Below are 20,004 nucleotides of genomic sequence, written 5' to 3'. Positions count from 1 at the left end.
AAGTGATACAAATTTGAAGTGTTCTTGCCTGTGACCTGCAGTTCAACTAATCATTTTCAAGTGTGATTTGGCAGTAATATGCAAACAATGTGTAATTTAAGGATTCATAACTGTATACACTTCATACACAGGGCTTTGATGGCACATTATGAAAGCTATGTCCTCGAAACATTAGCATCAAGAACCCATCTTTTACAAAAAGGTTTTTTTGAATTCCAAGAAAAAAATGAAAAAAAAATTGCTGGGTTTCCAGTTTTTTGTTTCAAACAGGCATTTGTATATTTATACTAAAACAAACGATTTTTCGATCATTTTACAGCACTGTATCTTTTTACATGACACCACTTGCTCCAAAGTACGACAGAGATGATTAACTTCTGCTTATCGTGTACCAAAATAATTTCAAGGGACTGGCCAAATGCATAGCCCCCACTTTGAATTGATTTGGATGGTATTTAGAATTATGAAGTTGCATAAATGATGGACATGCTTTAAAATTGTCTTTTAAATTCAGAATAAATCATTACCTGTCCCCATAGCAACTCTCCCACTCCCAGCACGATGCACCACAACCACTGGTCTATTTGCAGAGGAATACAACTGAATGGTTTTCCACCAAACTGAATAATTAAAATCTGCAACAATGAAGGAAAAATAGAGAGAAAAATATTCAGAACCTTCCTTTTAAAATAGTATTGTTATAATTTTTGCTATTTGTTCTTATAATACTGTATATGTGAGTTGAATCCTATATGTTGAATCATAGAATATTTCAAGCACAGAGAGGGCTCATTTGGCCCAGCAAGTTTATGCTGTCTCTCTGCAAGAATAAATTTGTTTGTACTACTTCAGTGCCCTTTCCCATAGCCTTGCAAATTCTCCCTTTTCAGGTCTTTTCCCAGGACAGCCATGATCAAATCTCCTCCAGCACACTCTCAAGATATACAAAGCAAATCCCAACTACTTATTTCATAATCATGGCACCTTTGGTTCTTTTTAACTTAAACATTGTCCTTAAGTTCTCAAACTTTCTACCACAAGAACAGTTCCTCTCTCTTTCTCTCCACTGTAGCTATGCCACATGACTGAGTATCATTACCAGATCTCCTCTCAACCTACACTTCTCTAAGGAAAACAACACCAGCTTCTCCGCTGTCAGCCCAGAACTGCACTTATGTTTCATGGAATTTGGCCTGGACATAGCGGATTATGGGAAATTGGCACCTCACTTTGTGGATAGGACCTGGATGTCCTATTAGATGGGGTGGTGTAGAGGAGGTCTGTCCTCTCCCATCAGAACCGGCAGAAAAGGTCAGGTCCCTAGATCCTGCCTGCCTGCTCCAAGGTTGCCACTTGTATCAGTGAGGTGTCAGTTGTCCAGAGGGGTGTGTAGCAAAGCTGCAGGAAGATCAATAACAATCTCCAGTCTATTAGGATAAGTGCCACCATGTTCCTCAGTTACCTTACACTCCAGTATATCTCTTCCATTGCACCTACCTCCCAATTTCACTACCAAATGCAACATTTTCCCCCACTTTCACCCACTCATTTCCACATGACTAACACTGCATGACCTGTAACAAATGCATTTAGTATTTCTTTATTAATCTAAACTGTCTGATTGACCGCAGAAATAAAAACAAAAATTGCTGGGAAAACTCAATAGGTCAGGCAGCATCTGTGGAGAGGAAATAGAGTTAATGTTTTAGGTTCAGTGACCCATGTTAACTAAGATCTGTTGCATTTTTCCAGTAATTTCCATTTTTGTTTCTGATTTCCAGCATTCACAGTTCTTTGGGTTTTTTTGTCTGTCTGACTGTTTCTTTTGCCCTAGATTAACATTTCTAAAAACTCTCTCATTCCATCAAGTGAATTATCAACTTTAAGTATAATCAGCCTTCCTAATTCCTCTTCTTTATCAAATTGGAGCCTATTGAGTATCTCAATCGTCTGATCTTTTGCTATCACTCTGCTAGACTTTCTTTGGTAAAGACAAATACAATATATTCAATCTGTCAGCTTTGCCTTCTGCATCCTTGCATTGAAATTCTTTCAGATCCCAACTGTAACCCCTTCCCCACACCCCCCTCCCCACTTTCCTCCGTCATCCTTTTATTATTTATTAGAAGACTTTTTGCATTACATTTTATCTTAGCTGCCAGTCTCTTCTCATACACTCGCTTTTCATTTCTTTCCTTTTTTACATTCCCTCATAATATTCAATCTGCTTCTTGCTTTATCATGAACTTGGCATCTGTTCTACATATCTTGGACAAGAGGTTGATGACTCTTCCCAACCCATTCATGGGATGAAAAGCTAAAGAATCATAATTTCCCCATTATGAGAGATGTACCTTGGTTGGCATGTACACACACCCACTGCAGTTTTCCTAATGGTACAGGAAGCATTGAATGGTTTACTCACCTGTGCGCCTTCTAAGGCCCTTAAATGCCCAAACACCACATTCAAGAATATGGCACTTCTCAACAAAATAATGAAGTAAAACAATATTTGTGACTAATCTTGATTTATACCACTCAAAAGCATCACTATTAATAGGACTTAAGAATGGGAAGCTGGTGATTTATCACAACATTATTTTCTCTGATAAGTGGCAAATTTTGAGGTGGAATGTCAGCCAATACCCTGGCACGATGCTTTAATCCAAAATCTGTTAACTCAGAAATGAGAAGACCTAGTAATTCAGCATAACACATGTGATAAAGTCACTGGCATAATTGAAGAGCAGGATGATATAATTTTCGACAGGCTACAGGACAGAGGTTTACAGCATCTGCAGTCATTGTTTTTACCTACAGGACAGATCTGACAGGTAATCCACCTTCCTTATGGAAGAAATGTTTAAGCTACAACTTTCTGAATTTGTGGTATCAAATTTGAGGAGTAAAGCATGTCTCAGTGAAACACTAGAAGCAGAATGGTCTTTGTGACTAATCTTTTATCTGTGTATTTCTAAAGCATAAGCAATAATAGAACAAATGAAAGAAAAGCCCTAATTTATCAGAATATTCTTTTCCACAATACCTGAATTCCAAAAGTGCCGAATACAATACTGCAGAAGATGGGATTTCTGAAAATGCCATCAAACACATTTTTCTCCCCATGTATCTTGCGAGCATTGATTTCATTGAAGAGTTGCATCAACACAAAAGTGTTAAAGATGATAGTGTAGTGTTCAGACGGTGGGGCATGCAGTGGTGCATTTCTGCCACTGTCGATGTTAAAAATGGTCTCCCCTGAAAACAAACAGTAAATAGCATAATAGTCATGATACAACTTCCTGCTTTATATAAGTAAACGTGCATGATGCAGTGTTTTTAACGACTTCCACTAACATGTTCAGCATTCAATTTTGATTGATTGTGCTCCTGAGGAATGCTTTGGGAAATATTTAAAAGTTTGAGGCGCTACGTGAATAGAAGTTAGTGTTGCTGTTGTATACTAATCAGAGGTTGATGGCTCACATATTTCATATACTTCCCACCGTCTCAAGAATTAGCAGTCTTTTGCCATCCTGAAGACAAGTAAACCTTGCACAAAGTCTCCTGACGTCAAACTGTGCATTCTGAATGCACTATAAATGAATTTGTTTCTACACACTCCAGATGCTACCCAATCACATTTCTTCAGATAACTCTATAATGGATATATTTGGAATAAATCTTCCACAATGATGACTACTGCTAAAAGAAAACTATTTATACTGGAGAAAAAAATAGCAATCCTTTTCTTGGAATGAAAAGAAATCTCTCCATTCATTGTGATGGCTGATGTCCAAATTTAATAAGCTGGCTGGTCTTTGTTGGATTTTCAACAATAGTTTAAATAGTTAGATTTTCAATAATAGTGCACCCATCACCTTTCTCTACAAATCACGAAATACAGCACTATATTTTCAGAGTAATAGATGTAAATATTTTCACTTATTTACTTCATATTACTGACTAACAATGTCATTTTTATTTTCTCGGGATGAAATTAATGGTGTATAAAATAAAATAAATATAACACAAACATAGATTTATATTTTGTTTATATTGGCATAGGAAAACAAAAAGAAATGGGCACCTCCTGAGCAGATTTATGACATCAAAGTCAACTCCTTATTGCTTCACCTCAACAACAAATTTAGTTTACATTCTACCTTAATTCTTTAAAGCTTCCCGAGATGTTCCCAGAAATCATATCAAGCAAAATTTATCACTGATCCAGGCAACGTGAAATTGGGGGGATAGTCAAAGCTTGGAGCATCTTAAATGAGGGAAATTAAGTAGAGAGATAGAAAACAGGGAGGGAACTCCAGACCATAGCATTAAGGTACCTGAAGTCATGGAACCAATGTTGCAGTAACTAAATTCGAAGAGGCTCAAGAGGCCAGAATTAGTTGAGTCAAGCCACCACCAATGTTGTGGGATTGGAAGATATTGCATAGTTTGGGAGAGGACAAGTCTTGGGAGGATTTGCAAATAAGGATAAGAATTTTAACACTAATGAATGATGACAAGGCTAACTATACTGTGAGAACAGGCATTGAAAGGAGCGGTAAACCACACAACAACTTCTGACATTTGCAATGGGCAGTTAAGCATAGTGATGCAGTAGTTGCTGTCAGAGTTCCCTTGCTCCTTCACAGGATTGGTTCCTTGTTAATAGGTCAGACCACATTTACAGTATTGTGCGCAGTTTTGGGCCCCATATCTCAGGAAGGAGGCCCTGGTCCTGGAATGGGTTCAGAGGAGTTTCGCAAGAATGGTCACAGGAATGAAAAGCTTAACATATGAGGAATGTTCGAGGACTCTGGTTTTTACATAATTGGAGGGTCATTGAGCACAACAGGATGGGAAACAAGACTTGTTGAAATTAAAGACAATGACAGCGATATTTTGGATAATTTCAAGTTTACAATGGTTAGATTTTTCATACTTGCAGAAATTTCTCTTCCACTCTCAAGATAATTGAAAGCTACACTAATATACAATTACATTTGGGCATCCAGTACTAAAAACAGGAAGCAAAAAGAGGAGGAAATATAAATTAGATTTAAAATGTTAACATACTGCAAAATAAAGATTGGAAAATACAAAGGTGGGGAATGGGAGAGAGGAAAAGGCAGAAGAACTAAAAATAAAGTGTGTTTGAAAAAGTCTCAAAGCCACTTATCATCTGAGAGAATGGGATTCAACATAGCAACATTACTTTTTTCTGTTCTAGCTAGGTTCCTCCACAGTAATGATCACTTTTCATGCTATTAAAATCTCATTTATTCCTGAAAGTAAGAGCCCTAATGTTTTCAGCCAACTTTATTGGCAAACTACTAGCCAAGTCCCACAAATTCAGGAATTTCAGTGCCACACCTATAAGACTACAAGACACAGGATCAGAAATTAGGCCATTCAATCATGGTCAATAATTTTCTCAACCCCATTGTCCTGCTTTCTCCCTGTAACCCTTGATCCCCTTGACAATCAAGAACCTATCTATCTCCATCTTAAAAATACTCAATGACCTGGTCTCCCCAGCCTTCTGTAATAGTGAGTTCCATAGATTCCCCACTTTCTGGCTGAAGAAGTTTCTCCTTATCTCTGTTCTAAAAGGTCTTCCCTTTACACTAAGGCTGTGCCCTCGGGTCCTAGTCTCTCCTACCAATAGAAACATCTTCCCAACATCCACTCTGTCCAAGCCATTCAGTACGTTTCTATAAGATCCCTCTCATCCTTCTAAACTTCATTGAGTGTAGTCCCAGAATCCTCAAACATGCCTCATATGTTAAGCCTTTCACTCCTGGGACTATTTTTGTGAACCTCCTCTGAACACGTTCCAGGGCCAGTACATCCTTCCTGAGATATGGGGCCCAAAACTGTGCACAATACTGTAAATGTGGTCTGACCTATTAACAAGAAGCCAATCTTGTGAAGGAGCAAGGGAACTCTGACAGCAACTATATCACTATGCTTAACTGCCCATTACAAATGTCAGAAGTTGTTGTGTGATTTACCACTCCTCTCCCCGCCTGTTCCGACTGTGCAGTTAGTCTTAACATCATTCATTTTGCAAAATATAGCTTATTAAGTAGTGCTTGACCAATTAATAAGAAAGTTCACTCTGCTCAGTGGAAGAAATATTAAACTCAGCAAACGTATGTCATGGAAGTTTAGTGTGCAGTAGTAGCATCCGTACTTCTGAATCAGAACTTCCAGGTTCATATCACACTTCAGACCATGATGACCGAGGACAGCGTATTCATTGCATTGACAAACAGGTTGGACATCAACTTGTAATTCCTTCCAACATATGCCAATGCCAGATAGTAAGAGCAGGAGTGATTTCTGACCAGCCATGTACCATGCAATAGAATGACATTAGAGCCTCCACCACACTATCCATAGCTCATATGACATGGCTGTAAAATAATCTGTCCCCCAGCAACTCAGATTCATTGAGAGGCAGTTAGTCCAGTCAGCTGAACAGCCAATGTTGATCAGATTGGTGTTGACAGCATGGGGTTTCCTCCCCATTCCAGTTAGAGCGGTTTCGGGACCTGGCTGCTTGCCCAACACATGGTGAGTATTGCAATGCTCTGTGTCAGACTTGCTTCCGGACTGGGAAATAAAGAAACATGCATATTTGTCAGTGTGCACTGTTTCATCTGTGCACAATGGGCCATAATTTGCTGTTGTATGTAACATTGTCTCCTTTTAGATAATTTTGCATGTTTATGTATTTGTATTTTACAGGTAGCAATTTGCTGAAGGTGTCAGCTGATAATATCACAGTGAAAGCAACAGGGCATCTCCTTATATGAGATTGAAGATTGTAAAATTAGTAGCACAGGGACTGAGAAGGAATTGTAAATTACATTATGTGGATTCAATATCAAATCAGGGACAGAAAGTAAAATAAAACAAGGGTAAGATAGTATTGAGAGATAGAAAAGTAAGAGGCAGAATGGACTTTGCTCTAATTTTACATTGTTAAAATATTCAATAACAGTTAAAATCTGTGATGTGAAGATGCCCGTGTTAGACAAATTCAGAAGTCACATGAGACCAGGCTTCAGGAGCAGCACTCCAAATGCTTGTGCTTTAAAGTAAACCTGTTGAACTACAACGTGGTGCTGTGTGAGTTAAAATCTGATGGAATGAGATTCCATCTTGAGTCAGACAGTGCCAGATCATAGAGATTGCTTAGCAGGAATATTCAGTTAAAAGAGTGCTTAGGCTGAAATGGAAAAGTCTCAGCTTTCAGTGTCTAGTTTAGTTCATATCGACTCAGCAAATACAACAATTTCACACTCTTCAAAGCAGTAAGATTTCTTTTGCTAAAGAACTTGAACAGCTGCTTTTTGATTTTTGATTTTAACTGCACATCTGCCTCATCTGGAAATTTTAGTGCCATTCTAAAACAATTAAACAGTAAGCACCATTAATGGCTTCTCCATTATTTTAACAGAAAATCTAATAGCTATTCATTCCAAAAGAGTTTGTACATGGTATATCGAGTTAATCTTTCCTCAATGTGACAAACATGAATCAGGTCTCTTTTCCACTGAAAAAGGAATCTGCCAAATATCTTTTCTAATAAGTTAATATGTTCGGTTTCTTTCTTTAAAAGGTCCAATAATTTTCCAGCATAAGTATTATCACAGTCACCTGAAATGCAAATCGTGCTATTTTGACCGAGCAGAATGCAAGAAACATTTATAATAGAATGACACAAACATGACGAGAAACAGCTATTTTCAAATCCTGAATCTTTAAGGTATGTTGCCTCACAAATAGAGTCAGCAATTATTAACATCTCGCAAGCTTTGAACACTGCATTCCAGTTTGTGTTTTTTAAGTAATATATTTACACAAAATCATCCATAAAAGGAAAATGATATAAATGCATGAACAAGCGAATATTTCATGAGAACTCTGATAGACTGCATCAGGAAGATGTGCATTTGAGCAGAACTAATCAATTTTTCCAGAAAAATGAAAATAGGATTTTTAAAAAAATTTACTCGCTAGAAGCATAACATACCAGCAAAGAGTAAAGTGAAGATGACAGTAAGCTGGTAAATCCCATGACCCAGAATATTTTTCATCATGGTTCGTGAGATGAGGGGTTTGTCCCTGCCATATGGCTTCCTCATCAGAAGTGCTTCAGTAGGTGGCTCTGTGGCGAGGGCCAAAGAGGCAAAAGTATCCATAATGAGGTTCACCCACAACATCTGTACAGCCTTCAGAGGAGAATCCTGTAAAAAACATTGATCAAATTGCATTATAAATTCATTGCATTGCTCTCAAGACTGAAGTGGTAACATGAAATAACTATAAAATTATGACTTATATAATATGCCTTGAGGGAGGAAGTGAGGACTGCAGGTGCTGGAGATCAGAGCTGAAAATGTGTTGCTGGAAAAGCGCAGCAGGTCAGGCAGCATCCAAAAAGCAGGAGAATCGACGTTTCGGGCACGAGCCCTTCTTCAGGAATGGTAAATCCCATGCCTTGAAGCCTTGAATATGCCTTGAAGCAACATAACACTTCACAGAATGACACACAATCAAATACTACAACATAGTACAGTATATAATTATCTTAAAGTTCGTATGGAATTGGTGTGCACTCTGTATAGATTTGATTTTTGGGAGCTTGAAATATGTCTGGACAGAATTGGAGGCGATCGTATTATGGAAGAATTTAGATTCATCAAGCTCACTTCATGACCTTAGAACATCCTCAAGTGTTGCACAACCAATGAAGTAACTTTGAGTGCAATTATTGTTGTGAAATGGGGACACGTAACAACTCATTTCCACACAAATGGTACTGCGAAATGAGCAAAATGACTGAAAGATCTGCTTAAATGATATTCATGAGGAATAAAAGCTTGTCTGGTCACAAGGATGTACAGCCATACCTTCTTTAAGCAGTACCATGGGACCTTAGCATCCAGCGGACAGATGATGCCTTATTTTTACGAAAGAAATTTGTATCTCTTGTTAAGCAGAAGAAGGAGGCTTACGTGACATTGAAATGAGATGGTTCAGATGAGGTGATAGAGAAATACAGATTAGCTAGGAAGGATTTAAAGAGAGAGTTAAGAAGAACAAGGAGGAAACATGAGCAGTCTTTAGCAGGTAGAATAAAGGAGAACCCTAAAGCTTTCTATAGGGTATGTGAGGAATAAAAGGATGACTAGGGTAGGAATAGGGCCAGTCAAAGACAGAAGTTGAAGTTGTGTGTGAACCCTGTGGAGATTGGATAGGTGCTAAATGAATATTTTTCATCTGTTTTCACTCAGGAAAAGGGAATATTGTAGAATAGAAGACGGAGATGTGGACTATTAGACTAGAAAGGATTGATGTTAGTAAGGAGGAGATGTTATCAATTCTAGGAGGTGTGAAAACAGATAAGTCCCCTGGGCTGGATGGGATTTATCCGAGGATCCTCTGGGAAGCTAGGGATGAGATGGCAGAGCCTTTGGCCTTGATCTTTGAGTCGTCATGGTCTACAGGTTTCGTACCAGAGGACTGCAGGATTGCAAATGTGCCCTTGTTCAAAAATGGCAGTGGAGATGACCCAGGTAATTATAGACCAGTGAGCCTTACTTTGTTGTAGGAAAAGTTTTGGAAAGGCTTATATGAGGTAGGATTTATAATCATCTAGCAAGCAACAAACTTTATTGGAGATAGTCAACATGGTGTTGTCAAGGCCAGGTCGTGTCTCACAAAACTCATTGAGTTTTTTGAGAAGGTGACCAAGCATTTGGATGAGGGTAGGGCAGTTGACGTGATGTATGTGGTCTTTAGTAAAGCCTTTGATAAGGTTCCACATAGTAGGCTTTTGGAGAAAATGTGGAGGCATGGGATTGAAGGTGATTTAGCAGTTTTGAATAGAAACTGGCTTTCTGTAAGAAGGTAGCGAGTGGTAGTTGATGGAAAAAATTCAGTTCGAGTCCAGTTACTTGTGGTATGTCACAAGGATCTGTTTTGAGACCACTGCTGTTTGTCATTTTTATAAATGACTTGGACGCAGGCAAAGGTGGATGGGTTAGCAAGTTTGCAATTGACATTAAAGTTCTTGGAGTGATGGACAGTGTGGAAAAATGTTGCAGGTTGAAGGGGGACTTGGATAAACTGCAGAATTGGGCTGCGAGGTGGCAAATGGAGTTCCATGAAGATAAATGTGAAGTGATTCACTTTGGGAAGAATAATAGGAAGGCAGAATATTAGGTCAATGGAAAGATTCTTGGTGGTGTGGATGTGCAGAGGGATCTTGGTGTCCAGGTACATAGATCCTGAAAGTTGCCACCCAGGTTGGTAGTGCTGTTAAGTAGGCAGACGGTGTGCCACCTTTTATTGGTGGAGGGATTGAGTTGTGGAGCCGTGACGTCATGCTGCAATGTACAAAATGCTAGTGCGGCCATACTTGGAATATTGTGTACAGTTCTGGTCGCCCCATTGCAGGAAGGATGTGGAAGCACTGGAAAAGGTGCAGAGGAGATTTACCATGATGTTGCTGGTCTTATGAGGAAAGACTGAGAGACTTGGGTCTGTTCTCACTGGGGAGAAGAAGGCTAAGAGGGAATTTAATAGAGATGATCAGAGGATTAATTAGGGTGGACAGTGAGAATCTTTTTCCTAGGATGATGACGTCAGTTTGTATGAGGGGGGCATAGCTGCAAATTGAGGGGTGATAGAACTAAGACAGATGTCAGAGGCAGGATCTTTACTCAGAGAGTGGTAAGGGCGTGGAATGCCCTGCCAATTTAGTTAATCAGCCACATTAGCAGCATTTAAACAGTCCTTGGACGATGATGGACTTAGATTAGTTCACAGGTCGGCGCAACATCGAGGGCTGCAGGGCCTGTTATGCACTGTATTGTTCTATGTCCGATTTTAACATGACTTCTAAAACGTGTCAGCCTAAATTACATGGGTAAATTTCTGGAATGGGGCTTGAACCCATAGCCTTCTAATTGAAGAGGTGAGGCTGCTATCAGTGAACGAAAGCTGACAATAAGTGTCTCTAATAATGATGTCCCCCTTATGCGTTATAATGATAGCTTATGAAGCAAAAGTTCCTGTATCAACAAGACAAAGATTCTTTGCTAATCAACTTGACTCATGTACAAATCATAATGGTTATCATTACACTGTCATAATTAAATCAACACCTGCCATTTTGCACAGTAAAATAACTTTGGAAACAGATCATTTTAAATGTATACTGTGTTGCAAATATCTGTTGTATGATCTGTTTATGCTTTTTCATTGCTTTCTATTAGAAACACCTTTCAAAACATAATGGGGTTAGGTTTCAGGGACTGGAATTTATACTTTGTACATTTGATACAGTCTGGATTTGTAAGAAACACACATGGGTCCTGTGGGGGCACTGGTTGCTATGAGACTATTTCTCCCCCACTAAAAAAAGCTCTTCATTTTATTCAACAGACTTCCAAACATGTCTCTTTCATATGTTTTACTTAAATTTTTAGTAAGACTAATATGACTCTGCCTTCACTTTTTAAGATTTATTCTAACCTTGCTCACAATGTTAAATCTGTGATCTCTAGTAACTAACTCATCAGCAACTGGAAGCAGGTTTTCCTGATCATTCCTCTTTATCGGTGTGAAGCCCTGTATCAGATTTTCTCAAATCTCTTTGCTCTAATAAGCAGATTTCTTTGGTATTTCCTCTCTCATCTCTTGTAAGATCCTCATGAATATATTTTATACTTGCTCCATGGTTGATATTCTGTTTAAGGAAGCTTTCCAAGTCTAAACATAAGTTTAACAGTCGTCTAACCAATGATTTACATAATCTTAGTCTTTACCTTTCTACTTGGTGCACAATTTATACAACTTATGACTTTATATACAGTTTTACACCTTTGTAACTAATTTGTCCTCCCCTTTTTAAGATTCATCCATCTAAACACCTAAGGCTTTTTTTGTTTCCGGACATCTTTTGAAAGCTTTACCATTTAGTAATTATCTTCTATCCTTCCACTTCCTCCTAAAATATATCACCTCATATTTCTCTACATTAAGTTTCATCTGATATCTAAGGAATAAGGAAGCATCTAATTTCAGCAGAGCTTCTGAAATCATTTTATTGAATGGAGAGTCAAGTTATAAGATTCCTATCTTTTTAACAAATTCAGTAAAAATCATACCAGGCATTCTGCATAGTTCTTGGTTTTGTGCAAGATCATTATACTTCAAACAAAGTAATATCTGGCTCATAAAATATTCAACAGTGTCAGGAACTATGTTGAACAGTGGCAGAGATGTGCCATCAACTTAATTCTCAGTAACAGTCTATAAATGGTGGAAAGTCAATGCCGTTCCAGGAAGGGCTCTCTAAATATTCTGATTTCTAATTGGCAATCTTTAATTTTAGCTCCTGTGAATCATCTCCATGGTAAATTGATTGTCTTTACTCAGAAATCTTCTCTAATAATGAAACATTATCGGGTATACTTCAGTCTTCTTGCATTACTGTGATTGGAATGTTACTGTTTTTCAGAGGATGTATGGTGTCGAAGGAAGGCATATAGCCCAACCTTGCTGGCAGCTATGCTTGACTCAAGCCTCCTCCTGTAGCACCTACATTTAACCATCTATTCCTTGATTCCTCAAATGCTTGCCAATTTCCCCCAAACTGTGACTATATTATTCACTTCAACTGCCTGCTGGTTCAACAATATTAAACACAATTTAATTTCAATAGCCTGCTGAAGTGGAATTTTAATTGAAACCAGATAGCATTCTGGAGAACTATTAACTGCAGAGGAAAGTAAATCATTTCAGAAAGTTAGTACTTCCTTATCCCTCCACTCTAGTCTGATGACTTCAATAGGACATCAGTTGCAGTTTACATCAGAATTCAAACATTTTTGTGCCGTCAATTTTGTGTGGGGGAAGAGTAAAACTTGCAGTAATATCAAAGCTAATGGTATTGGTTTTTTTTAATAAGTATATGAACAGAAGTAGTAGCCATGGAGAATATGGCCCCAGATATCTGCCAGACTCCAGTAGATAATAAGGTGATTCCAATTTGTTAATTGTAACCAAGTTCAAGTAAATGGAGAGGACAAAATGCCACTGTACAAGGAACTTAATAATCAGTCAAGGATCCTCGTGATTTTAATAAGTACTAATGGTATTTGAGGTAATAATAGGACTTAAGATTGGGTGATCAACAGGACCTAACAGCTTCAATCCTCAACCATTCAAAGAAACAAGTTATCAAACCATCAGGTGAATTGTCATAACTTTCCAAGGTTTGTTGACTTTAAGACCATAAGACATGGGAGTGGAAGCAAGACTAGTCGGCCCATCAAGTTCACTCCGCCATTTAATCATGGCTGATGGGCATTTCAATTCCACTTACCCACAACTGAAATGCCCATCAGCCATGATTAAACGGCGGAGTGGACTCAATAGGTCAAATGGCCTTGCTTCCACTCCTATGTCTTATGGTCTTAAAAACAACAAGCATTGGAAAGTTATGACAAATGCACCTGAAGCTTTGGTAATTTGTTTCTTTTAATGGTTGAGGATGGAAGTTGTTAGGTCCTGTTGATCACCCAATCTTAAGTCCATTATTTTCTCAAATATCGTTAGTACTTATTAAAATCACTAGGATCCTTGACTGATTTTGTCAAATGATGACAAGTTGTAAATGTCTCTTCAATACTTGTGATGGTATGGACAGCAGGGGTGTTGAATGGAGGAAGGAGAAGCACATTAACTAAAGGCCTGTCAGGTATGGGAAAGTTACCAGAATCTACCATCAGGAACAGAGGTCCCGGTCTTAGCTTGGGGGTACAATATTTTGGCCAGGAAACCTCAAACATTAGGTTTCTTTCAAGGGTTTGTTGAATTTAATGGTCGAACTTCCTTACCATTTTATGACAACATATGCTGGTGGTGGCCTGAGCAGTTACCTACAAGGTAGGTTTCAAAGTCAGCCCGCAGGAGGAAACAAGACGAGGGAGGGATCCGAGAGGCTTATGGAGGTTGAGAAATAGAGCTAAAGATCAAAAGTTAAGGGCAGGTTGGAGTTTGGGGGAGATCAAGCTTTTGAATAGTTGGAGGCGAAATTAGAAGAATTGAGGATGGCGGTTTGGAGAAATTAATCTAATATGTAAGTGGAATAGCATCACTGATCCAGCAACTGTCACACCTCCCTTTCACTGTTCAGTCCCTCAGGCCCAGAAAATCTATCCAGCCTAGGATAGGATTAAATTGCTGCTTAAATCTGAGGTAAGCAATATCATTTTAATACATAAATGACCAACCTACTGCCGATGAACGGGTTGTTTGTTAACAGTCACTGGCCTGCCTTCATTAAAACTGAAAATCAGTTAGTTGGAATCAGATTCAGATTCTTAACTTTTTTTTAAGTGCCATTTGATTTAAATCTAGTTGTTTTGGAGAAGCAGGAGAAGGGGGAAAACACTCCCTCAGCAGCGATTAAGCAATTGAATGAGTAAGAGTTGATCAGAGAAACAGTTGGCCTGGATCATGAAGAATAGGGGTATCTGATGAACACAGGTGAATGTTTCGAAGCGGTCAAACAGCCATAACTTTGAGAAGAACTTGACAGTGACTGAAACAGTCCATATAAGACCCAGACAGCATAATAAGTGGCAAGTAACATGTGTGCCACACAAATGCCAGACAATGACTATCTCCAACAAGAGAGAATCTAGCCATCTCCCCTTGACATTTAATGGTATTGTCATTACTGAATCCCCAACTATCAACATCGTTGGAGTTATCTTTAACCAGAAACTGAACTAGACCAGCCATATATATTGTGGCTACAAACCAGGTCAGACACTAGGAATTCTGCAGTGAGTAGCTCACCTCCTTACACTCCAAAGACTAACCACAAACTCGGCACAAATTAATGGAATACTCACCCCCTTGCCTGGATGATTACAACTTCTATGACTCTCAAGATGCTTAATACCAATCAATTCAAAAGCAGCCCAATTCATTGTCATCTCATCCACTACCTTTCATATTCTCTCCCTCAACCACCAATACATGTGGCTGCAGCAATGTGTAACATATACAAGATGCACTGCAATGACTCAATAAGGATCATTCAATAATACGTTCCAACCTCTCAACCTTGACCATGTGGAAGGACAAGTGCATAGATGTATAGAAGCACCACCACTTGCTCGTTCTCCTCCAGACCACACAATATCCTGACTCGGAATTATATCATCGTTCCTTCACTGTCACTGGGTGAAAACCACGGAACATACTCCTTAACTTTAGGTATCTCAAACGCCAAGGACAGCAACGCCTCAAGAAGACAGTTCATCACCGCCATCCCATGAACACTCAGGGATGGATAATCAGTACATGCCTAGCCAGTGATGCTAACATCCCATGGACAAGTGAAATTAAAAGCATAAGAAAATTAGCAAAAATGGGAGACCATGAATTTAGAGACAACATATCCATGTTTATTGTCACATTTCATTAGTTTGGTTAATAAAATTCCACCCTCTTTCACTCAAGGTACATGGGAATTGGCTGACCCTCATGTTTGATCTGGTTAGCTAAGTGTGATGCTACATGCCAAAACAGAAAAACACAGATAGTTGATGTGACTGACAGAGGGGGAATAAAAAGAGGGGAACCATAATGCCCCCTCTCCTGGTTTGAACAAGATTTTATATATATACATATAAAAGATGTGTATAGAATTTGACACATCCTCTTGAGCTTAGCAGGTTGAGACTTTTACTGAAAGTTCCTGGGGTAATTTCAAAATAATGAAAAATTAATGAAAGTTTAAATTAAAAGTCTTATAACTGAAATTGAGCTTTTTCTAGCTACCTCACAGGCCAACTTAAAGCGCTGAATTGAGAAAAATCATCAGATTCTATCTAGAGACAAAGATATATATGCCATTAGCATCTTCTCCCAAAATACATTTAATTATTATTCCTATCTATTTTTGTATTAAATTAGAAAAAGAGATTGGCTGCTGTATTACTTGGTTTAACTTGACGACTGAGATCCAATGAAGCAGGTAACAATAGTGCTCACATTTCCAGATTGATGTATGCCATCTCCCAAATGGGACAACATCAAAACACAAAACCTTTTACTCAGGCAAAATTGGCCCCAAAGCCTTTGGAATGCCACCCATCCCACCCGGTTTAATTTACAGTTGGGCAAACCCAAACAACAGAGTGGCCAATTTATCAAATGTGGAATTGCAAGGAACAACATCACATTAAGGAACTGACTGCCATCACTCCACTTCTAACCACTTGCAATTTCCCAGGTCCTGGTTCGGACCCTTAATTCTCTCAAGCCTTCGCCATAGCTTGACAACCCTCTTCTAACTCTCCACTTGGCCTTTCTTATTTGTAAGCTTTGTACTTTTTTTCGGCTTCCTGCCTAAGTATACAATCATCCCTCCTCCCTACCTTTTATCTTAGCCTGCTGGACACACTTTCCTCATTCCTGAAGAAGGGCTCATGCCCGAAACGTCGATTCTCCTGTTCCTTGGACGCTGCCTGACCTGCTGCGCTTTTCCAGCAACACATTTTCAGCTCTGATCTCCAGCATCTGCAGTCCTCACTTTCTCCTCTAAGTATACAATCGTGTTTACTTCTTTCATTGCTCTACTCAAGTTCCACTTTTACAATCTAGAATAAAACGTAAGATCAAAAGAAACAGGAGCAGGGGTTGATACTTTCAGCTCTTGACCATTTAATAGGGCCGTGACTAATCTGATTATGACATTAACTATGGGTGGCACGGTGACTCAGTGGTTAGCACTGCTGTCTTACAGCACCTAGTTCGATTCAAGCTTTGGGCTTTGCATGTTCTCTCCACATCTGCATGGGTTTCTTCTGGGTGCTCTGGTTTTCTCCCACAGTCTAAAGACATGCAGGTTAGATGGATTGGCCAAGCTAAATTACCTATTGGGTTACCCAGGGGTCCAGGGGTGTGCAGGCTAGGTGGAGTAGCAATGGGAAATGCAGGAATACAGGGATGGGATGGGTCCTGGAGGGACCCTCTTCAGAGAACTGGTGTGGACTCAATGGGCTGAATGGCCTGCTTCCACACTGTAGAGATTCCACCTGTCCCCATATCCCTCGACTTGCTTATGGATCAAAACCTTATCCAACCTCAGCCTTGAATATATTCAGTGATCCAGCCTGCACTACTGTCTGGGAAAGGGATGGGGGTGTGGGATGTAATCCATATTTTTATGACCCTCTAAGAAAAGCAAATCCTCTTCATCTCCATCATGAATCCGGAGGATAGCTCTGAATTGGTCTTAACACCACTCATAATTCATTTCTTTACTCAGTTAACACCAGGGGTAGGGGGAATGTTTCGATTTTTCATCAATATTTCTGGATTTCTGATCACTCTTCCATAAAACATGATGTGTCAAAATACTTTTGTACAGGCATTAAAAATTTAAATATTGACACTGATGCAAAGTATTTGAACAAAGGCCTGGCTATTGGTGACAGGAAAACACATGGCCAAAAAGACTTGACAATATTCTGTGACTCAATAATTTAGGATGCATATAACAGACAGTAAACCCTCACCTGGGTGATACATGCTCCAGTAAATGCAACTATGACAGCAACTACATTCACTGTCAGCTGGAATTGTAGAAACTTGGAGATGCTGTCATAAACATTACGGCCCCACATGACAGCTTTCACGATGCTGCTGAAATTATCATCAGTCAAGATAATGTCGGAGGCTTCTTTTGCTACATCAGTGCCAGCAATGCCCTAAAATACAACAAAACACAGTTATCCAACTCCACTGGCATCAGGAAATCTCTGCATTTAACAGATTTGGGAGAGGAAAACAAAAACACGTACAATGAATACATTGAAATTATTGTTTAAAAACACTCAATTAAATTAACCAGAGTTATTATAATTAATAGTCATGAGTTGTTAAGTAAGTTATAATAACCAGTGCTGATTAGAACCATTAATTAGTTTATATTTATTAATAAGATCATCAATATTTAGGAATGGAACTCTTTTTCTCAGTAATCAGGTCAGAGAGATCAGATGTTAAAACGGTTTTGATGGGCACCTTGATTGCAAGAACAATGCGTCTTAATTCAAATATCAGGAAAAATATTTCCAACTGTGCTGGAATGATACTGAACATCCTGTATCAGGCAATCTTGTGACAGCACTGAATTGTAAAAATAAACAGGATCACAATGTGACAAATTACACCTATTTTAATGCTGTGCAGCCGAGAGGGATTTGGCTGAAGAATTTCTGGCTTACTAACTAGAACTTTGCATTTACAAAACATTGGTATTAAAAGTTAGCTATGATTGCGACAAATAAATTAAAGTTTAAAAGTGCTATTTGTACTTGAAGACTCAGTTTGCGGGGGGGGGGGGGCATCTTTAAATGAATATATTCCACTGTCTTTGCACAAAACGATTTCCATGGCAACAGTCTCATTATAAAGCTAAAATGAAGCATTCAAAACTCCATCTCCTTAAAACACATTATAGATAACACTTTTTTCCCATTGGTTAACAACTTAAGATATAAATATCACAACATGTCTGGTGCTGTAATGTAGCCAATATAAACTGGTGATATATGAACACAAACTGCTGTACATGAGAGAGATGCTAAATAATCCCAAACATTTAATGGTCGTGAACAACATAATTTACAGCTAAGCCACTGAAGATTCTGGTGGCATTTGGTTATAAAGCTAAATTAAAGCAATTCTTTAGATTTGTTCAGAGAAATCTGGGAGCATAAAATGCAGCGCACACACTTTTAACAAGTTCCCTGCAGGGTCAGAAATGGCGTCAACACCATAAGCATTTATGCACTATCACATCTGTTAGTTGTGTTAAACAGATTAACTTTTGCCCTTTTGATATCACACATTAGATTGGTACCAACTTGCATCTTCCTTAATTTCTCTCACATCAAATTAACTACTGCTGAGAATCTTCTCTCTTATACAAGTCTGAATTCCTATCTAATCAACCAGCAAATAACTGTCAAGTTTCTTCAACATGAAGCATTATTTCCTGCTCAGAATACAGGTTTTCTCTCAGATAGAACTCTACAGTGAAAAGAATCTGTACCATCCAAAAAAGGCTTTTCTCTCATCCTCATTTATAGTTCTACTGCATTAGAAAGAAAATACTCATCCAACAAACTCAATGCAATTAATGAGCTTAAATGCCAAAGATCTGACATAAGTATCAATGTGTGCACGGGCCCAATACAAAACTGTCAACAGAACCAAAATAGCTCTTACTGAAGTTAAAATTTGTGCACTCATTGTGCACTATTTCTATTCATTCTTCATAATCTGCCTGCAACCTTTGACATTGCTGAACATACCAGAATCCATTGTTGCCTCTCCTCTGCTGTTGAGCTGAGAGCAACTAGCATTACCTGATTTCATTGTTGTTTGTTCACTCATAGCCAGTCAAGATCCTACAATGGCTTTTCTTCACATTTGCTCACTATAATCTTCGGAGTTTGAGCGAGATTCTGTGCTTTCCCATTTTTAACTTTTACTGACAGATTGCTTCTTGATAACATCATAGAAAAACACTTAAGATTTCACGTATGGACAGCACTCTGGTCTACCTTAACGCCATCTTTCCTGAAATCTCCATTGTCTTTAATTTGTACCAAAGTTTGTCCCACACCCAGGAGTGAGTGGGCAGAAATTTCTGGAGTTAAAATATTGGTAAAACCAAAGCCATTCTTCTTGGCCTTTGCTACAAACTCCATTTTCTAGCTACTGATTCCATCACTCACCATGATCTGAGCTGAAATAGTTTGTTCACATCCTCGCATCCTTTCTAACAAGGAATTGAACCTCCTCTTCCAATATTATCTTCATGGCAACAGAACCTACTTTTACCTCCAAAGCTTCAACTCTCCCCATTACATTTACCTTAATCCAAAT

At 38.7% G+C, this 20,004-nt stretch overlaps 1 protein-coding gene across 17 annotated transcripts in view; it reads right to left on the bottom strand.

Annotated features, from left to right (window-relative positions):
* The window catches only part of atp2b2 (ATPase plasma membrane Ca2+ transporting 2), an 838,415-nt gene that overhangs the window by 20,399 nt on the left and 798,012 nt on the right, over positions 1–20,004 (bottom strand). For all 17 annotated transcript variants that reach the window (XM_087994228.1, XM_087994235.1, XM_087994236.1 and 14 more), the window contains 4 exons: positions 17,625–17,816; positions 8,048–8,261; positions 3,047–3,258; positions 528–635 (listed from right to left, as the gene is read on the bottom strand). In XM_087994228.1, coding sequence (XP_087850354.1) covers positions 528–635; positions 3,047–3,258; positions 8,048–8,261; positions 17,625–17,816 — 726 coding nt within the window. The remainder of the gene's footprint in view (positions 1–527; positions 636–3,046; positions 3,259–8,047; positions 8,262–17,624; positions 17,817–20,004) is intronic.

The sequence above is a fragment of the Chiloscyllium plagiosum genome, unplaced genomic scaffold (assembly GCF_037043375.1).
Source record: "Chiloscyllium plagiosum isolate Xiang-an unplaced genomic scaffold, Cpla_swu_hap1 HiC_scaffold_14, whole genome shotgun sequence".
NCBI classification, from domain to species: domain Eukaryota; kingdom Metazoa; phylum Chordata; class Chondrichthyes; order Orectolobiformes; family Hemiscylliidae; genus Chiloscyllium; species Chiloscyllium plagiosum.
This window is presented reverse-complemented; position numbering and strand designations above follow the sequence as displayed.